The 18,783-nt window shown below is 36.6% G+C and overlaps 1 protein-coding gene across 1 annotated transcript in view; it reads right to left on the bottom strand.

The window, feature by feature from the left end:
• Nucleotides 1–18,783, bottom strand: part of MAGI2 (membrane associated guanylate kinase, WW and PDZ domain containing 2) — a 986,849-nt gene that overhangs the window by 466,872 nt on the left and 501,194 nt on the right. Inside the window, exon 7 of the mRNA XM_053716523.1 lies at nucleotides 10,812–10,994. Within this exon, the coding sequence (XP_053572498.1) occupies nucleotides 10,812–10,994 (183 nt within the window). The remainder of the gene's footprint in view (nucleotides 1–10,811; nucleotides 10,995–18,783) is intronic.

The following is an 18,783-nucleotide window of genomic DNA, read 5'->3' as shown; positions in this document are numbered from 1 at the left end:
AATTGTGCTCCATACCACACTCCAATACCAGCACTGCTTAAGTCAGCGGTGAGCTGGTTGTACGTGCTCATGCACGATTTCCCCATAGACATCAATGGGGAGAGCGGGCAATAAAGCAGCGTAAAACTCAGTAACGCAGCCCCATTGATTCCTATGGGGAAACTAAAGTTATGTTTACACCTAACACCCTAACATGAACCCCGAGTCTAAACACCCCTAATCTTATACTTATTAACCCCTAATCTGCTGCCCCCGACATTGCCGACACCTACATTATATTTATTAACCCCTAATCTGCCGCTCCGGACACCGCCGCCACCTACATTACACTTATTAACCCCTAATCTGCTGCCCCCATCAGCCAATAGGATTTTTTCTACCTTAATTCTGATTGACTGATAGAATTCTATTAGCCAATCGGAATCTAAGGGACACCATCTTGGATGACGTCACTTAAAGAGATATTCATTCTGCAAGAAGATGCCGTTGGAAGAGGATGCTCCGCGCCGGATGTCTTGAAGATGGAGCCGCTCCGTGCCGGATGGATGAAGATAGAAGATGCCATCTGGATGAAGACTTCTGTCCGTCTGGAGGACCACTTCTGCCGGCTTCGTTGAGGACATCTTGCCACTTGGATGAAGACTTCTCCCGGTAAGTGAATCTTCGGGGTTAGTGTTAGGATTTTTTAAGGGTGTATTGGGTGGGTTTATTTTTTAGGTTAGGGCTTTGGGCCGCAATAGAGCTAAATGCCATTTTAAGGGCAATGCCCATCCAAATGCCTTTTTCAGGGCAATGGGGAGCTTAGGTTTTTTTAGTTAGGCTTTTATTTGGGGGGTTGGTTGTGTGGGTGGTGGGTTTTACTGTTGGGGGGGGTTGTTTGTATTTTTTTTTTACATGTAAAAGAGCTGATTTCTTTGGGGCAATGCCCCGCAAAAGGCCCATTTAAGGGCTATTGGTTGTTTAGTTTAGGTTAGGGGTTTTTTTATTTTGGGGGGGCTTTTTTTATTTTGATAGGGCTCTTAGATTAGGTGTAATTAGTTTAAAGATCTGTAATTTGTTTTTATTTTCTGTAATTTAGTGGTTTTTTTGTGATTTAATTTAATTTATTTAATTGTATTTAATGTAGGTAATTTATTTAATTGTAGTGTAGTGTTAGGTGTTAGTGTAACATAGGTTAGGTTTTATTTTACAGGTAAATTTGTATTTATTTTAGCTAGGTAGTTATTAAATAGTTTATAACTATTTAGTAACTATTCTACCTAGTTAAAATAAATACAAACTTGCTGTGAAATAAAAATAAACCCTAAGCTAGCTACAATGTAACTATTAGTTATATTGTAGCTTGCTTAGGGTTTATTTTATAGGTAAGTATTTATTTTTAAATAGGAATAATTTAGTTAATGATAGTAATTTTATTTAGATTTATTTAAATTATATTTAAGTTAGGGGGTGTTAGGGTTAGGGTTAGACTTAAGTTTAAAAGGTTAATAAATTTAGAATAGTGGCAGTGAAGTTGGGGACGGCAGATTAGGGGTTAATAAATGTAGGTAGGTGGCGGCGATGTTGGTGGCAGCAGATTAGGGTTAATAAATATAATGTAGGTTGCGGCGATGTCCGGAGCGGAAGATTAGGGGTTAATATGTTTATTATAATGGCGGCGATGTTGGGAGCGGCAGATTAGGTGTTAAAAATTGTATTATAGTGTTTGCAATGCGGGAGGGCCTCGGTTTAGGGGTTAATAGGTAGTTTATGGGTGTTAGTGTACTTTTTAGCACTTTAGTTATGAGTTTTATGCTACAGCGTTGTAGTGTAAAACTCATAACTAATGACTTTAAAATGCATTAGGAATCTTGACGGGATAGGGTGTACTGCTCACTTTTTGGCCTCCCAGGACAGACTCGTAATACCAGCACTATGGAAGTCCCATAGAATATTAGGGGTTAGGGGTTAATAAATGTAGGTAGGTGGCGGCGATGTTGGGGGCAGCAGATTAGGGTTAATAAATATAATGTAGGTTGCGGCGATGTCCGGAGCGGAAGATTAGGGGTTAATATGTTTATTATAATGGCGGCGATGTTGGGAGCGGCAGATTAGGTGTTAAAAATTGTATTATAGTGTTTGCAATGCGGGAGGGCCTCGGTTTAGGGGTTAATAGGTAGTTTATGGGTGTTAGTGTACTTTTTAGCACTTTAGTTATGAGTTTTATGCTACAGCGTTGTAGTGTAAAACTCATAACTACTGACTTTAAAATGCATTAGGAATCTTGACGGGATAGGGTGTACTGCTCACTTTTTGGCCTCCCAGGACAGACTCGTAATACCAGCGCTATGGAAGTCACATAGAAAATTAGGGGTTAGGGGTTAATAAATGTAGGTAGGTGGCGGCGATGTTGGGGGCAGCAGATTAGGGTTAATAAATATAATGTAGGTTGCGGCGATGTCCGGAGCGGAAGATTAGGGGTTAATATGTTTATTATAATGGCGGCGATGTTGGGAGCGGCAGATTAGGTGTTAAAAATTGTATTATAGTGTTTGCAATGCGGGAGGGCCTCTGTTTAGGGGTTAATAGGTAGTTTATGGGTGTTAGTGTACTTTTTAGCACTTTAGTTATGAGTTTTATGCTACAGCGTTGTAGTGTAAAACTCATAACTACTGACTTTAAAATGCATTAGCAATCTTGACGGGATAGGGTGTACTGCTCACTTTTTGGCCTCCCAGGACAGACTCGTAATACCAGCGCTATGGAAGTCCCATAGAAAAAAGAGTTTATGAACTTTACGTAAGTCGGTTTGCGGTAAGGCCAAACAAGTGTGCGGTACACCTATACCTGCAAGACTCGTAATACCAGCAGGCATAAAAAAGCAGCGTTAGGACCTGTTAACGCTGCTTTTTTAACTTACGGCACAACTCGTAATCTAGCCGAATGTAAATAAACCTATATGTATTCCTAGAAAACATGTAACAATAATATAAATGTACTTTTAATTATAAACTACTGCAAGAAGAAAATTGTAGAACAAGAATTGTAAAACACAAATTTTAAGTTGGACAAAAAAAGACACTAACATCAAGATCAAGAATGGAATGAGTTAAAAGAAAATGGGCATAAATCAAATGGGCTTTAAAAAAGTGAGATGACGACTCCATCAGGTATCTTGAGAAAGGCTGTAAGCCGAAACGCGTAGAAACCTGATATACCCACAAGCTGATCACCAGGAGAGTGGAGAAGCAGACAACCTGGGAAACCAGAGGCTATATACGGAGCACTCCACCAGGTAACCTGAAAACCGCATCGGTGGGTCACTGAGACAGCAGAGAAGCAATCATCTGATAAACGGAGGCAAGTACATTTCACCAGGATAACCAAGAAACCGGAGACGCTTCCGGCACATCATCAAGCCAACCATCCGTTGGAATCACAGTGCACTGTAAACATTGGAAAGGAAAACCGGCAACAGTAAAAGTATGGAACTACACTTACCGCAACCACAACTAAGGTAAACGTTGGGCCGAAAGGCTGAAGTCCATACATTCACATAAGTCCAAGTGCTTATCTGTTTTGAAAGATCCTACAACTAACATTAAATGCTATTTTTAGCAAATTACATCACCATCACATTTGATGCCATCAGCTAATATCAAAAGTATTTAAGACTCTATTTATATGCCAAGTTTAACCAGCAATACTTTCAACAACGATACTCAAAATATATCTTCAAATATATAAAGCAAAACTTTCAAACACTAAACTTAAATATATCTTGTCATTTGCGGAGTTAACAAAACTGGCATAAGCAAACACAAACAGAGACAATATTGTCATAAGCATTTTCTGTGTTTTATAATACGATTGAGCATCACCATTACCCATATGCAACGTATTTTATTATTTTATATTTTAGTAATATTTATTTCACCACTCCATACTTGATGTATAATCAGACACCGGTGTCTATAACATTTTAAATAGGGTAATTAGGGTAAATAGGGTAATTACCCATTCCTTGTATAAATAAACACATATTTTAAAGAGATACATCTGTTTAGTGTGTTATACTATTTAGTATAAGATCCTTAATATTTTGATATATATTTTTTGTAAGGTTTACTAACTTAACGAAAATAGGAATACGTATTATGTGGATAGTTTTTTATTAGTATACCTTTGGGAATAAACAATTTACTTTGCGCCACCTTTTTTAACATTTTTAGATATTCATATATATATTTTAAAATATCTATACCTATATGTAATAATTTATTTTATATATATATATATATATATATATATATATACATACACAGTATATATACACATCTCTGTAATTACCTTTTATTTATGACTCTCCAGTCTGCCCTCTTATTTCAGTTCTTTTGACAGACTTGCATTTTAGATAATCAGTGCTCACTCCTCAGTAAATTCACGTGCATGAACTCAATGTTATCTATATGAAAAACATGAACTAACGCCCTCTAGTGGTGAAAAACTATCAAAATTAGAGGTGGCCTTCAAGGTCTAAGAAATTAGCATATGCACCTCCTAGGTTTAGCTTTCAACTAAGAAAAAATTGTTGATAAAAGTAAATTGGAAAGTTGTTTAAAATTGCATGCCATATTTGAATCATGAAAGTTTTTTGGGACTTGACTGTTCCTTTAAATACCATTCCACTTGTAATCTGGCCCTTTATATACTAATCTCAAAGTGTTTTACTGTTCCTTGAATACATGGCACAAACTTTTAGGAACATACTGTATATATTAAAGCTGGTTATTTGCATAGAGCTACTGGTGGTTCCGTTAACACAGATATTTCAAATTTCCTAATTGTTTAATTTTATTTCAAGGGCAGAGACTCCTATTTTGCTATACTCTTTTCACTTTACTGCCAGACAGCATTTTAACGAAAAGTATAAATTACAGAAAAAAACAAAGAAACAATGAGTACAACATAGAGACCAATGAGAGCAAAGCTTGAGAGGTCAGAGAAAAAAGTGACCAATGAGATAAGTCCAAATATCCATAAAGTGACCAGTCAGTAGCCACTCCTCTTTTCTCTTTGCTGCTCTCAGAGTTAAGTACATTGTATTTGGTGTATTAATAAACTGATTAATAAACTGTTTAATATATATATAATTCTTATATATATATTTTTTATTCATTCTTATATTATTTATACTTATTTTAATTTTATTATTCTTTTTCTTATTTTGTGTCTTATTTTATTTTTATTTCTTTGATATTTTAATTTATTTTTCATTGTAAATTTTGCATTATTATGTCTTTTTCTCTTCTATTTTCATTATTTTCTTTTTCGTTCTGTATTATTTAAATTTAGTGATTTTTTATTAGTTTGTTTTAACTTAATTTATTTTTTATTTTTTAAGTTGTTTCCATTTTCTATTTTGAACATTTCTATTTATGTTTTATATTTACAATATTGTTTATCCTATTTTTATTTTCCCCTTTATCTCACCTGCTTTCCTCTTTGTGTTCCCCTTCTACGCAACGATTTTTTGTTGCGGCCGCCATTTTCTTTTCTTCTTCTTCCTTGTCACGCCTCCATTTTACGTGATGTTTCTTCCCCGCCTCTTTTCCCACCTCCTTACCTGTCAATCACTACATTAACTTTGCTGCTCTCTGCACTTCTCCTCAAACAGTGATCGGAGCAGATTGCTACTTAGTTAGGTAAAAGTACACTTTTAGATGATATACATTTTATATACAAATTTAGCTTTGTATCATTTGAATTTATTCCTTTTGCCCTGATTGAGACTGGTATAAATAATATTTATAAGAAGTTTATTTACTTATAAAATATTTATTTCTTGTACACTTTTCAGTTTATTATATTAGGAATTAATATTAGATTATATTATTTAATTTAATTATATGTTTTAACTTAACATTTCTATTAGATTGAGAAATATTTTTATTATTATTTCATTATGTCTGATGATAATAAATCCCATTACTCAGAAAACTCGGTCAGGGATATGATTAACAGCTCTTTAGAGCCATTCAAGCAGCAGATGTTACAATTTCAAACTGTTATCAATTCTGTGAATGAGATAAGGGATTCAATATCCAGAAAGGCTACTTCTAAAACTAAACACTTGTCTAAACATGCTGCTAAATCTGATTCTCATAATAAAAGTAAGAGAGTTAAGTCACGTCAGCCACGTTCTGACATTTCAAAGTCTGCTTTGAAATGCAACAATGATATTTCATCAGACTCAGACTATTCTTCTTCGGATGGACAACATCTCTGCAGTTCGTTATATCAATCATTTAGGAGGTACTGCTTCAAAATTTTTATCAGATTTAACAAAAAAAAATTTTTTTAAACGATTGTTTATCTCAGAATATATCTATTCAATATATATATATATATATATATATATATATATAATATATATATATATATATATATATATATATATATATATTCAGAATATATTCAGGGTCTAAACAATCAGATGGCAGACTGGGGATCCAGATACCTCACAGATTTCAGTGATTGGAAGTTAAATATGGGTCAGTTTTCACTAGACCTATTTGCTTCATGTCTGAATCATCAGATTTTTCCTTACTTCAGTTGGAGACCGGATCCTCAGGCTCTAGCAATAGATTCCTTTCTTTAACAGGGGCCGAATTCAGGAGCTTATGCCTTCCCTCCATTTTCAATGATTCTTTGAACTCTTCTTTTTGTCAAACGTCAACAGATATCCCTTCTGATAACAACCCCTTTTTGGCAAACTCAAGTTTGGTATCCTTTTCTTCTAGAATTGTCATTCCTTTATCCAATTCTATTACCGAGTCAGCCAGATCTTCTCACAGCCCCATCTGGTCAATTCCATCCTCTAGTTCTTCAAGACAAATTACATCTTATTGCCTGGATGGTTTCAGGGGTTCCTGGTCTCGAGAAGGATTATCAGAGGAAGCTAAACTCCTCCTTCAAGACTCTTGGGCCCCTGGAACCAAAAAATGTTATTTATCCTCTTGGCTTAAATGGTCTAGCTGGTGCAATACTAAACACCTAGATCCAATTTCAGCACCTTTGAGTGAAGTTATACATTTTTTATCTTCACTTTTTCAAGCTGGATTGGCTTACAGGTCTATTAATGTTGCTAGATCAGCTATTTTTGCTGGACACGAATTACTTCACAATATTCCTATAGGTCAAGATCCTACTATTTGTAGACTTTTGAAATCAATTCGTCTTAAACGTCCTCCATCTTCAAAATATTCTTTCTTTTGGGATGCAGATTTGGTCATCTCTCTTTTTAATTCTTGGCCTGATAATGAATTTCTTTCTCTTAAACAGCTTACTGTTAAATTGACTACTTTATTATGTCTTTTGTCCTGTAAACGTGTATCTGAAGTAAAAGCTATTGACTTTAATTCTAAGAGTTTTTCTTCTCAAGGAGTTATATTTTCTATTTCTCGTAGAACTAAAACTTTATCATCTTCTATTTTTTATCCTTATTTTCATGAATATTCAAAACTTTGTGTGGTTCTTTGTCTCAAAGAATATAAACCTTACCTTTTAGATCTTCTTCTCATAATCAACTTCAAATTTCTTATGCTTTACCCCATTTACCTGTTTCTTCTCCTACCATCAGTAGATGGGTTAAATGGGTTATGTCCCAAGCTCGTGTAGATAATAATTTATCTTCCCATTCTATTAGAGGAGCTTCGGCTTCTAATGCTTTTTTAAAATCTGCCTCTCTTCAGGATATTCTGAATGCTGCTGATTGGTCTTCAGATAAAGTTTTAGACAATTTTATTTGAAACCTATTCATTCTATCCCATTTCATTTAGTATCTTAATTCAATTTATTTTTTTTAAACTAAAAAATAGGAGTCTCTGTACTTGCAATAAAATTCCGATTATCCTAACTCTGTGACGGAATAATCTAGATTTTATAAGGAGACAGAGACGAGTATTTTCGCTCCACAAATTGTAATATTGTTTCCCTCCCTGTGTTTTACAATTAATTTATATCTGATATATTAATCTTTATTTTTGTTTTTTCAGTGTCAAACTCTACTACAGGATTCCAATGAAATTTCTAAGTTGAAAATGAATATTCTTCAATCAAGTTCTACTAAACTTGATCCTTCTTCAAGCAAGTTTACAAGTTCTTCGGGTTCAAGAAGATTTTTATCCTTCAATCAATCATCTCTTTCAGTTTTCCTGTTGATGTTTTTCAGCCTCATGTTTTTGGGAATTTTGTTATTTCTTTCTTTCAATATTTTTGGAGTGTTTCGCATCAAAGATCAAAAAGGATAAGTGGCTACTTACTGGTCACTTTATGTATATTTGGACTTCTCTCATTGGTCAATTTTTTTCTGACCTCTCAAGCTTTCCTCTCATTGGTCTCTATGTTGTACTCATTGTTTTCTTAGTTTTTTCTATAATTTATAGTGAAAAGATTATAGCAAAATACTCGTCTTTGTCTCTCATTATTTCGTCACAGAGTTAGGATAATCGGAATTTATTTTAACTTTACTATGTTTACTTTTCTACATTATGACAATAAAGTCTGTGTCTATAGCAAGATGTGACAATTTTTTTTATCCTTATATGTTCTGAAAACTTAATAAAAATGATTACAATTCTAAAGTGTTATTTAAACATATCATTTATGTTATAAACAGCTGTTTGTTTTGATTTTTAATTAATACAAAGTGTATGTTTGACTTTGTACACAACTGAGGAACACAAACTTGCTAATAAGAACAGTCCCTACTATGCATATGCATTTGTTCCTTTCAGCACTAAACGAATGCCGAAGATCTGCGCAAATCCAGATCTCAGTGTGTTGCACTATCACAAGAAAAAATACGGCTCTGAAAATTGCTAAATGCATTTTGCAGCTGCCATTTTCGTAATTTGTTTACGGCAAAAAGGCACGAATGTACATGCCTAGTCCTACAGCTCTAGAGAAATGACACAAACCATAATCATTAATACAAAAATGTCAGTTTTTCTGTACAGGAGTCTCCAGACCTAAAAAGGAAGCATGCTCTCAGAATAATAAAAGTCACAGACATAATGACAGGGAGAGAACCGCACCTAACTATTAACAATTACTGAAGACATTTGAAAATCTCAACAATAATTTAAGACAAAGTGATCTCATTTATAAATTGTTCCATAGCCTGGAACTAACGTGGCAGAATTTATTCAGCACTATCGAACAACACTTGTCTAACACACTTCTGGAAAGCAGAGCACTAAGAAGCTTTTGTCTTTCTGTGCATCAGGCTGAACTTTATCTTAGCTTTGTCTCAGCCCTATTCATTTACCCTTTCTGTACTAGACATCTCTGCTAAATTGTCAATACAGAACTCTCTTGATTATATTTATACAATCACAACATTTTACAACTACCAGAACTGTTTTCTATTTCCATTTCACCTGGATAACCAATGCTGTGTACTTTAGAACAGATGTCCTTAGAATACCTAGTTACATAGTTATATCCTAGGGTCTTTCTACTCCCATCTCACCATGGTTTAAGAGAAACACCCCCTCCTTTGAGATTAAGTGCACAACCATTTTAATACACTGGTATTACTTTTTCCCTTATCTCTGCATCAAAATGTTTTCAATGTACCAAACAGTGGGTGACTATAGGGATCTCAAAGGTCTCAATTTGAGACTGGGCCCACACTTTTGATACACATGATCGTCAGTGTCCACATCCCCTGTAGCCCATCAGCCTTTATTTTTTGACAGCAGCAAGGTGTGAGATGCCATTTCTAATGTGTAGCTAAAGAGCACATAGTAGGTGAATATGTTCAGTTTGGCATATTGGGCAATATGGTTGTAGCCCAGATGCTAGCAAAATGTATTTGAGAGCCACATTGTACATATGTACAATAGGTTCTCAAACCCTAGTATCTGCTTCTTTTTCCCCTCTACTATTCTAAAATATAAAAAAAAGAAAAATGATCAGTAAAAGGGATAAAAAAACAATTTTTTTTTTGTTTCATGATTCATATAGGGGCCTATCTATCAAGCTCCGAAAGGAGCTTGACGGCCCGTGTTTCTGGTAAGTCTTCAGACTCGCCAGAAACAGCAGTTATGAAGCAGCGTTCGCAAAGACCGCTGCTCCATAACCCTGTCCGTCTGCTCTTAGCAGGCGGACAGGAATCGCAAAAATTCAACACGATCGAGTACGATCGGGTTGATTAACAGCTCCCTGCTGATGGCCCATTGGCCGCGAGTCTGCAGGGGGTGGCATTGCACCAGCAGCTCTTGTGAGCTGCTGGTGCAATGCTGAATACGGAGAGCGTATTGCTCTCCGCATTCAGCGAGGTCTTGCGGACCTGATCCACACTGTCAGATCAGGTCCGCAAGACCTTTCATAAATAGAGGCCATAGAGTCTACAATTTTAAACAAGTTTCCAATTTACTTCTATTATCTAATTTGCTTATTTCTCTTGGTTTCCTTTGTTGAAAAGCATACCTAGGTAGGCTCAGGAGCTAATTGAAGGCTGCACATATATGACCCTTGTCATTGGCTTATCTTGTAGTGAATTGCTGCTTCTTCAATAAAGGATACAAAGAGAATTAAGCAAAATTGATAACAGAAGTACAATGAAAGGTTGTTTAAAAACATTTGCTCTATCTAAATCATGAAAGAAACATTTTGGTTTTCATGTCCCTTTTTAAAACATTTAAATGTCTAAGAAATGACATAATTATAGTAATATACTTCAATTACTGTTATGTATGTTTTATCTTCAGTAAAAATACAAGCTTGAAGAAAAATAACCTATTGCAGGCATATATATAAATTACCTGTTTCCATCTTGCCATCCTGTGCAGCCGGCCCTTCTGGAATAACACTTTTTACTTGCAAAAATTCATCCGGTTCATCCCCACCAATAATAGTAAACCCAAATCCCATGTTACTCTTCTTTAGTGTGGTCGATAAAAAAGTCCCCTTCAGCTGTGATGCATCTCGGGTAAAAAGCGGCTTCTCTGTGGTAAACAATAAGGGGGAAAAAACAAAAATAAATTAATTTGAGATGACATTAAGCAAAGAAATATCTAGTTTAGTTTCTATAGAGTGCTCAGAACCCATTAAAGGAACAGGAAACCCATTGAGAGCTTTATATATTATGTTTAGTTATGTGGAATGGAACAACTTTTGTAATTTATTTTCATTAGTTATTTTGTATATTGTTCATGTAATTCAGCTCTGAAAAGTTAGACATTTCTAATATTCAGAACTTGAAACAAACCCTTCTGATTTCTCAAGGCTAACTCAGATACATATATATCCCTAATTGGCTTTATTAGATAACAACTGCAAAACAATGCACTTTATATTAACTTTATGACCGTGGCTAGACTTGTTGTCCAAATTGGCTCCTCCATATAAGGCAAATAGGGGGTTGAGTTTGGTTATTGAAAAGTAATTGCAGTAAGAAAGAATGTTAATTTCTTTTAAACAAATTAAGACTTGGCTGATATGTTTTTCTGTATCAACAAAACAAAAATGTCTTGTAATTACAAGTGTTTTATTGTTCTGTCTAGCATAAAATCTGTACTTATTCCTTTCCACATAGATTTTTAGTATATTTGGACTATATTTACTTACAAGAGCTCTCTTCCTCCACATTTATAAAATACAGGGGAAAGTATCTGCTGAAACAGGAATAAAATAAAATAAAAATATAGACACTATGATAATGGCTTAAATCCAGAAGTGATTGCTGTGCCATTCTTTGGGTTCCTTTTCTATGATTTATGTCACAATGTTTCCAAGAAGCTTTCTGGGACAGTGGGACAAGGGAGAATTACGACCCCGCTGTTGTTTTTTTGGGTGGAGCCATGGTGGGAGGAGCAGGGATGTGACTAAGCATCTCAGGGCGGGTTTGGGGGAGTTGTGGCATTTTGGGCAGAGGTGGAAACTGGGATATTTGCCAGAATGGAGGACCCAGCATGAGGGACAACTGGCAGAACTTACTACTGATGACAACCACCCATTTAAGGTATATTTGGGAGCTCTGCTATTTTATTACAATAAATAAGAAATGTAATTGTTTCAATTATTTAGGCTGCCTGAATTATGAATATGACATAACTGTAAAAGCTGCTTTTACACACAGAGGGCTAGATGACAAGTGGAGCACTATTTAGTCGAACTTAAAGGGACATGAAACCCACATTTTTTCTTTCATGATTTAGTGAGAGCATGCAATTTTAAACAACTTTCTAATTTACTTCTATTATCTAATTTGCATCATTCTCTTGATATTCTTTGCTGAGTAGCATATCTAGATATGCTCAATAGCTGCTGATTGGTAGAAGCACATAGATGCCTCGTGTGATTGGCTAACCCATGTGCATTTCTTCAACAAAGATTATCTAAAGAATGCAGCAAATTAGATAATAGAAGTAACTTGGAAAGTTTATTTATTTATTTATTTATTTATAAAATATTTTACCAGGAAGGATACATTGAGATTTCTCTCGTTTTCAAGTATGTCCTGGGATCACAAAACATTGCATTGATACAATAGGGTACAATAAAATACAAAAACAATAATAAAAATACACATTATATGCAAACATTTAACATAGAGCAGGTATGAAATATTTAATCAACCATGACAGGAGCATTCTGTTTTGAGATATGTATAGAGGGATCTCTTAAAGGATTTTAGGCTTGGGGAAGTTTTTAAAGTGTGAGGGAGGTCATTCCATAATTGTGGCGCTCTGTAGGAAAAGGAGGATCGAGCTGCTTTTTTTTTGTATTGAGGCAAGCTAAATAATGTGCTGTTATTGGATCGGAGGTTATAGGAGGTGGGAATAGCAGGGGAGAGCATTCTGCTCAGGTAGGGTGGGAGCTTCCCAGAAAGGCTCTTAAAGACAAGGCAGGAAAGATGGAGGGTGCGTCTGGATTCTAGCGACAGCCAGTTTAGTTCTTTTAGCATGTCACAATGGTGGGTCCTGTAGTTACATTGTAGCACAAAGCGGCAGAGCGAGTTATATAACGTATTTAGTTTATTAAGGTGAGTTTGCGGAGCAGGTGCATATACTATGTCCCCATAATCCAAGATAGGCATCAGCATTTGCTGTACAATCTTTTCCTTTACTGTAGGGCTGAGGCAAGATTTGTTTCTGTACAGGGCACCTAGTTTTGGATAAAGTTTAGAGGCAATTTTTTCTATGTGGAGTCCAAAAGATAGATTGGGGTCTAACAACATACCTAAGTATTTAAAAGAGTGGACTGCGGTCAGCGTGCAATTGGATTTTGTTTTGATGCGAAGATGGGAATTTTGTAATTTATGTATTTTAGGTCCCATTCCAAAGATCATTGTGACCGTTTTGTCAGTGTTTAGGAAGAGTTTGTTTTTCGAGATCCACTTTTCTACCTCTGTGAACTGGTCTTGGAGCACTGTTTCAAGCTGCAGCAGATCAGATTTGTTTGCATAGATTACCGTGTCGTCTGCGTACATGTGTACAGTTGAGGATTTGCAGACATTAGGCAAATCATTTATAAATAATGTGAATAGTAGGGGGCCGAGAATGGAACCTTGGGGAACACCACACGTGACTGGGAGAGGGAGGGAGTCAATGTTAGAGACAGAGACATATTGTGATCGATCCGATACATATGATTTAAACCAGGTTAACGGGTGATCAGCAATACCAGAGTTTTTTAGTTTGAGAAGTAGTAGGTCATGGTCCACTGTGTCAAAAGCCTTTGCAAAATCAAGGAAAATAGCTCCAGTTAGGTCTCCTTGTTCCATGGCAGTTTGGATGTCGTTGCAAACTTTTAGGAGGGCAGTTGTAGTGGAGTGATTCGGTCTGAAACCTGATTGATCAGGGGTCAGATAGTTAGAAAGTTGGTAATACTCGCATAATTGCGTATGGACGCATTTTTCTAGGATTTTTTACAATACAGGGAGCAGTGATATAGGACGATAGTTAGAAACCAAGGTTAACTCCCCACTTTTATGAATAGGCACTACTCTTGCAGTTTTCCAGAGTTTGGGTATGTATCCAGACACCAAGGATTCGTTAATTAGGGTTGCAACAGGCTTAGCAATTGCCGGCGCACTGAGCTTCAACAGCATTGCTGGGATTTGATCAGGTCCTGACTGGTTTTTCATTTTTAGATTATCGAGGTGTTTCTTAATGACATTGAAGGGTACAGGTCTAAAATTGAACTTTTCTATATTGGGTCTTTGCTGTTTTAGTGGGGCCTGATCCACATTTGTAGCTTCAGGATGCGTGCCATTTATTAGTTTGTCAATCAGGGTGGTGGAGCATCCTACAAAATAATTGTTAAAGGCATTTGCTACTTCTAAGGGGAGTTGCAGGTTTTGGTTATCCACATTGACAGTGGAGGGTTGGGAGTGGATTGGTGGATTTTGTAAGTTATTTATGAGTTTCCAAAACTTTCTAGGGTTACATATATTATTGTTCAGATTTTCACAGAAATATTGCGCCTTAGCCAATTTTGTTTGTTTAGTACATATATTTCGCCATTTTCTATATACACAGTGATCATTCATAGAGCCAGTATGCTTGAACTTTGACCACAATGAATCCCGAAATTGGTACATTTGAATGAGGTCAGCTGTGATCCAATTCAAGTGTGCTCCTTTTACTCTCACCTTACGCAGCGGTGCATGTAAATTCCAAACTTGTAGGAGTTCAGACTGAAAGAATTCAACTGCAGAGTCTAGATCTGGGATTAGGTTTAATCTGTGCCAGGGGAGGTTCTTGATGTCATTTAGAAATGATTGAAGATTAAATTTTTTGAAGGACCTGGTGATTGTAACCTTGGGAGAGGATTTAGTTGCCTTTATTTTGCGCACGCAGTACACTAAGCAGTGGTCACTGAAATTGTTAGGGAGAACACCTGCCTCCTGGATTCGGTCGGGAGAAGTGGAGAGAATCCAGTCGAGCAGGGTATGATTATGGCTTTTGAGGTTTATGCGAGTTGGGGAGGAGATTAATTGCGTTAGATGCAAAGATTTAAACAGCGAGCGACAACTGTTATTTTTTGGATTCAGCCAATCGATGTTAAAATCTCCAAAAACCAAAATTTCACTTTTTGGGTTTTGAGTTATGGATTCACTAAGGAGCTGTGCTATGTCCGAAATGGAATGCACAGGGGAGCTTGGTGGGCGGTAGATTCCTGCAACAATGATTGATTTACTGCACGGGATCTCAATTTTGCCAGAAAGGAAATCAAAGGTGGCAGGAGAGCTAGATTTTTGTAAGGGGGTGAACTTTGTGGAATTGTCAACATAAATTACAATGCCACCTCCTCTCTTTGCTCTATCATTTCTATGGCATGAATATCCATGTATTGCAATGGCAGAGTCAGGTATTTTGCGGGTTAGCCACGATTCAGAGATCACAATGATTTTGGGTTTGTATTGTAAACACCAAGCTTGCAGTGCATCAATTTTCGGTAGTAAGCTGCGGATATTACAGTGCACAAAGGAGAGGCCTTTCTTAGCTGGAAGGCTAGGAATGGAATTTGTTAGGGGACCAGGGTTAGACTCTACGTCATTTGCAAGGGCAAGTAACATAAGGAATAGGAATTTGGAAATCATTTTTGATTGGCCATATAGTGAATGTGATACTTTATAATATTGTGAGGTGGGGGTAGGAGGGTTATTTTTTATAACCCTCCACCAGCACTCAGCAGATAAGTTACAGCAACAGAGCAGGCCATGATGTATGATAATTTGTTTTCCAGTTTGAGGTGTGTGCTTATGGCGGTTATTATGTGAACCAAATTGGAGTGAGAAAAGGGTTATCATGAATAACAGTAAGGATATATTTGGATTCATGTTAGTGGTATGAGGTGTGTAGATAAAAAATAAAATTGAAAAGTATATACACTATTGATGTGTGATATATAGCTATATGTAGGAAGAGAGGGTATTTATTCTATAGGGTTAAGTAGAAGGAAGGATGTGCTGATCAGTGGTTGCAGCTGTCATTTAAGGAGAATGAAATAAGTGTGGGAGACTATCTATAAAGGAAGAAATGAGCCTGGGGTGGGTGGGAGGGAAACTAACTTGCAGGATCTACCTTTTTGCAAAGCAGGGGCACAGCTGAGATAAGTTCTGTATTTTCTTGCAAGGCTTGGGTAGATATGTTTAAAAATCAGGCTTTTTGCAAAGCAGGGGCACAGCTGAGATAAGTTCTGTATTTTCTTGCAAGGCTTGGGTAGATATGTTTAAAAATCAGGCTTTTTGCAAAGCAGGGGCACAGCTGAGATAAGTTCTGTATTTTCTTGCAAGGCTTGGGTAGATATGTTTAAAAATCAGGCTTTTTGCAAAGCAGGGGCACAGCTGAGATAAGTTCTGTATTTTCTTGCAAGGCTTGGGTAGATATGTTTAAAAATCAGGCTTTTTGCAAAGCAGGGGCACAGCTGAGATAAGTTCTGTATTTTCTTGCAAGGCTTGGGTAGATATGTTTAAAAATCAGGCTTTTTGCAAAGCAGGGGCACAGCTGAGATAAGTTCTGTATTTTCTTGCAAGGCTTGGGTAGATATGTTTAAAAATCAGGCTTTTTGCAAAGCAGGGGCACAGCTGAGATAAGTTCTGTATTTTCTTGCAAGGCTTGGGTAGATATGTTTAAAAATCAGGCTTTTTGCAAAGCAGGGGCACAGCTGAGATAAGTTCTGTATTTTCTTGCAAGGCTTGGGTAGATATGTTTAAAAATCAGGCTTTTTGCAAAGCAGGGGCACAGCTGAGATAAGTTCTGTATTTTCTTGCAAGGCTTGGGTAGATATGTTTAAAAATCAGGCTTTTTGCAAAGCAGGGGCACAGCTGAGATAAGTTCTGTATTTTCTTGCAAGGCTTGGGTAGATATGTTTAAAAATCAGGCTTTTTGCAAAGCAGGGGCACAGCTGAGATAAGTTCTGTATTTTCTTGCAAGGCTTGGGTAGATATGTTTAAAAATCAGGCTTTTTGCAAAGCAGGGGCACAGCTGAGATAAGTTCTGTATTTTCTTGCAAGGCTTGGGTAGATATGTTTAAAAATCAGGCTTTTTGCAAAGCAGGGGCACAGCTGAGATAAGTTCTGTATTTTCTTGCAAGGCTTGGGTAGATATGTTTAAAAATCAGGCTTTTTGCAAAGCAGGGGCACAGCTGAGATAAGTTCTGTATTTTCTTGCAAGGCTTGGGTAGATATGTTTAAAAATCAGGCTAAAGGAGAGAGATAAATTAGCGTCAGATTGGGCTGCAAACATTTAGAGGAATGGGGAGGGAATATCTATGAACATTTGAGCTAAGGGTCATAAAAGCAAAAACACAGGGAAAGTTAAAATTACAGAGATAACACAGAGGTATTCATGTAGGGGAATAAAACCATTAAAGTCCAAAAAAGATACATGGCCTTAGCTGATTAAACTAACTTTTAACATAATGGTCAGACATAATGGTAATAAAATATGCATATTAAATCATAAAAACAAAACAATAAATAGCCAATACATATAACAATACACACATCAGAAAATAACAGGGTAGGTTAAATATAATGATATAACTATCTTGCAGGATCTACCTTTTTGCAAAGCAGGGGCACAGCTGAGATAAGTTCTGTATTTTCTTGCAAGGCTTGGGTAGATATGTTTAAAAATCAGGCTTTTTGCAAAGCAGGGGCACAGCTGAGATAAGTTCTGTATTTTCTTGCAAGGCTTGGGTAGATATGTTTAAAAATCAGGCTTTTTGCAAAGCAGGGGCACAGCTGAGATAAGTTCTGTATTTTCTTGCAAGGCTTGGGTAGATATGTTTAAAAATCAGGCTTTTTGCAAAGCAGGGGCACAGCTGAGATAAGTTCTGTATTTTCTTGCAAGGCTTGGGTAGATATGTTTAAAAATCAGGCTTTTTGCAAAGCAGGGGCACAGCTGAGATAAGTTCTGTATTTTCTTGCAAGGCTTGGGTAGATATGTTTAAAAATCAGGCTTTTTGCAAAGCAGGGGCACAGCTGAGATAAGTTCTGTATTTTCTTGCAAGGCTTGGGTAGATATGTTTAAAATTCAGGCTTTTTGCAAAGCAGGGGCACAGCTGAGATAAGTTCTGTATTTTCTTGCAAGGCTTGGGTAGATATGTTTAAAAATCAGGCTTTTTGCAAAGCAGGGGCACAGCTGAGATAAGTTCTGTATTTTCTTGCAAGGCTTGGGTAGATATGTTTAAAAATCAGGCTTTTTGCAAAGCAGGGGCACAGCTGAGATAAGTTCTGTATTTTCTTGCAAGGCTTGGGTAGATATGTTTTAAAATCAGGCTTTTTGCAAAGCAGGGGCACAGCTGAGATAAGTTCTGTATTTTCTTGCAAGGCTTGGGTAGATATGTTTAAAAATCAGGCTTTTTGCAAAGCAGGGGCACAGCTGAGATAAGTTCTGTATTTTCTTGCAAGGCTTGGGTAGATATGTTTAAAAATCAGGCTTTTTGCAAAGCAGGGGCACAGCTGAGATAAGTTCTGTATTTTCTTGCAAGGCTTGGGTAGATATGTTTAAAAATCAGGCTTTTTGCAAAGCAGGGGCACAGCTGAGATAAGTTCTGTATTTTCTTGCAAGGCTTGGGTAGATATGTTTAAAAATCAGGCTTTTTGCAAAGCAGGGGCACAGCTGAGATAAGTTCTGTATTTTCTTGCAAGGCTTGGGTAGATATGTTTAAAAATCAGGCTTTTTGCAAAGCAGGGGCACAGCTGAGATAAGTTCTGTATTTTCTTGCAAGGCTTGGGTAGATATGTTTAAAAATCAGGCTTTTTGCAAAGCAGGGGCACAG

This window comes from Bombina bombina, chromosome 6, assembly GCF_027579735.1.
Source record: "Bombina bombina isolate aBomBom1 chromosome 6, aBomBom1.pri, whole genome shotgun sequence".
In the NCBI taxonomy this organism is placed as follows: domain Eukaryota; kingdom Metazoa; phylum Chordata; class Amphibia; order Anura; family Bombinatoridae; genus Bombina; species Bombina bombina.
The sequence above is the reverse complement of the archived record's forward strand: the minus strand, read 5'-3'. Positions and strand labels throughout refer to the sequence as shown.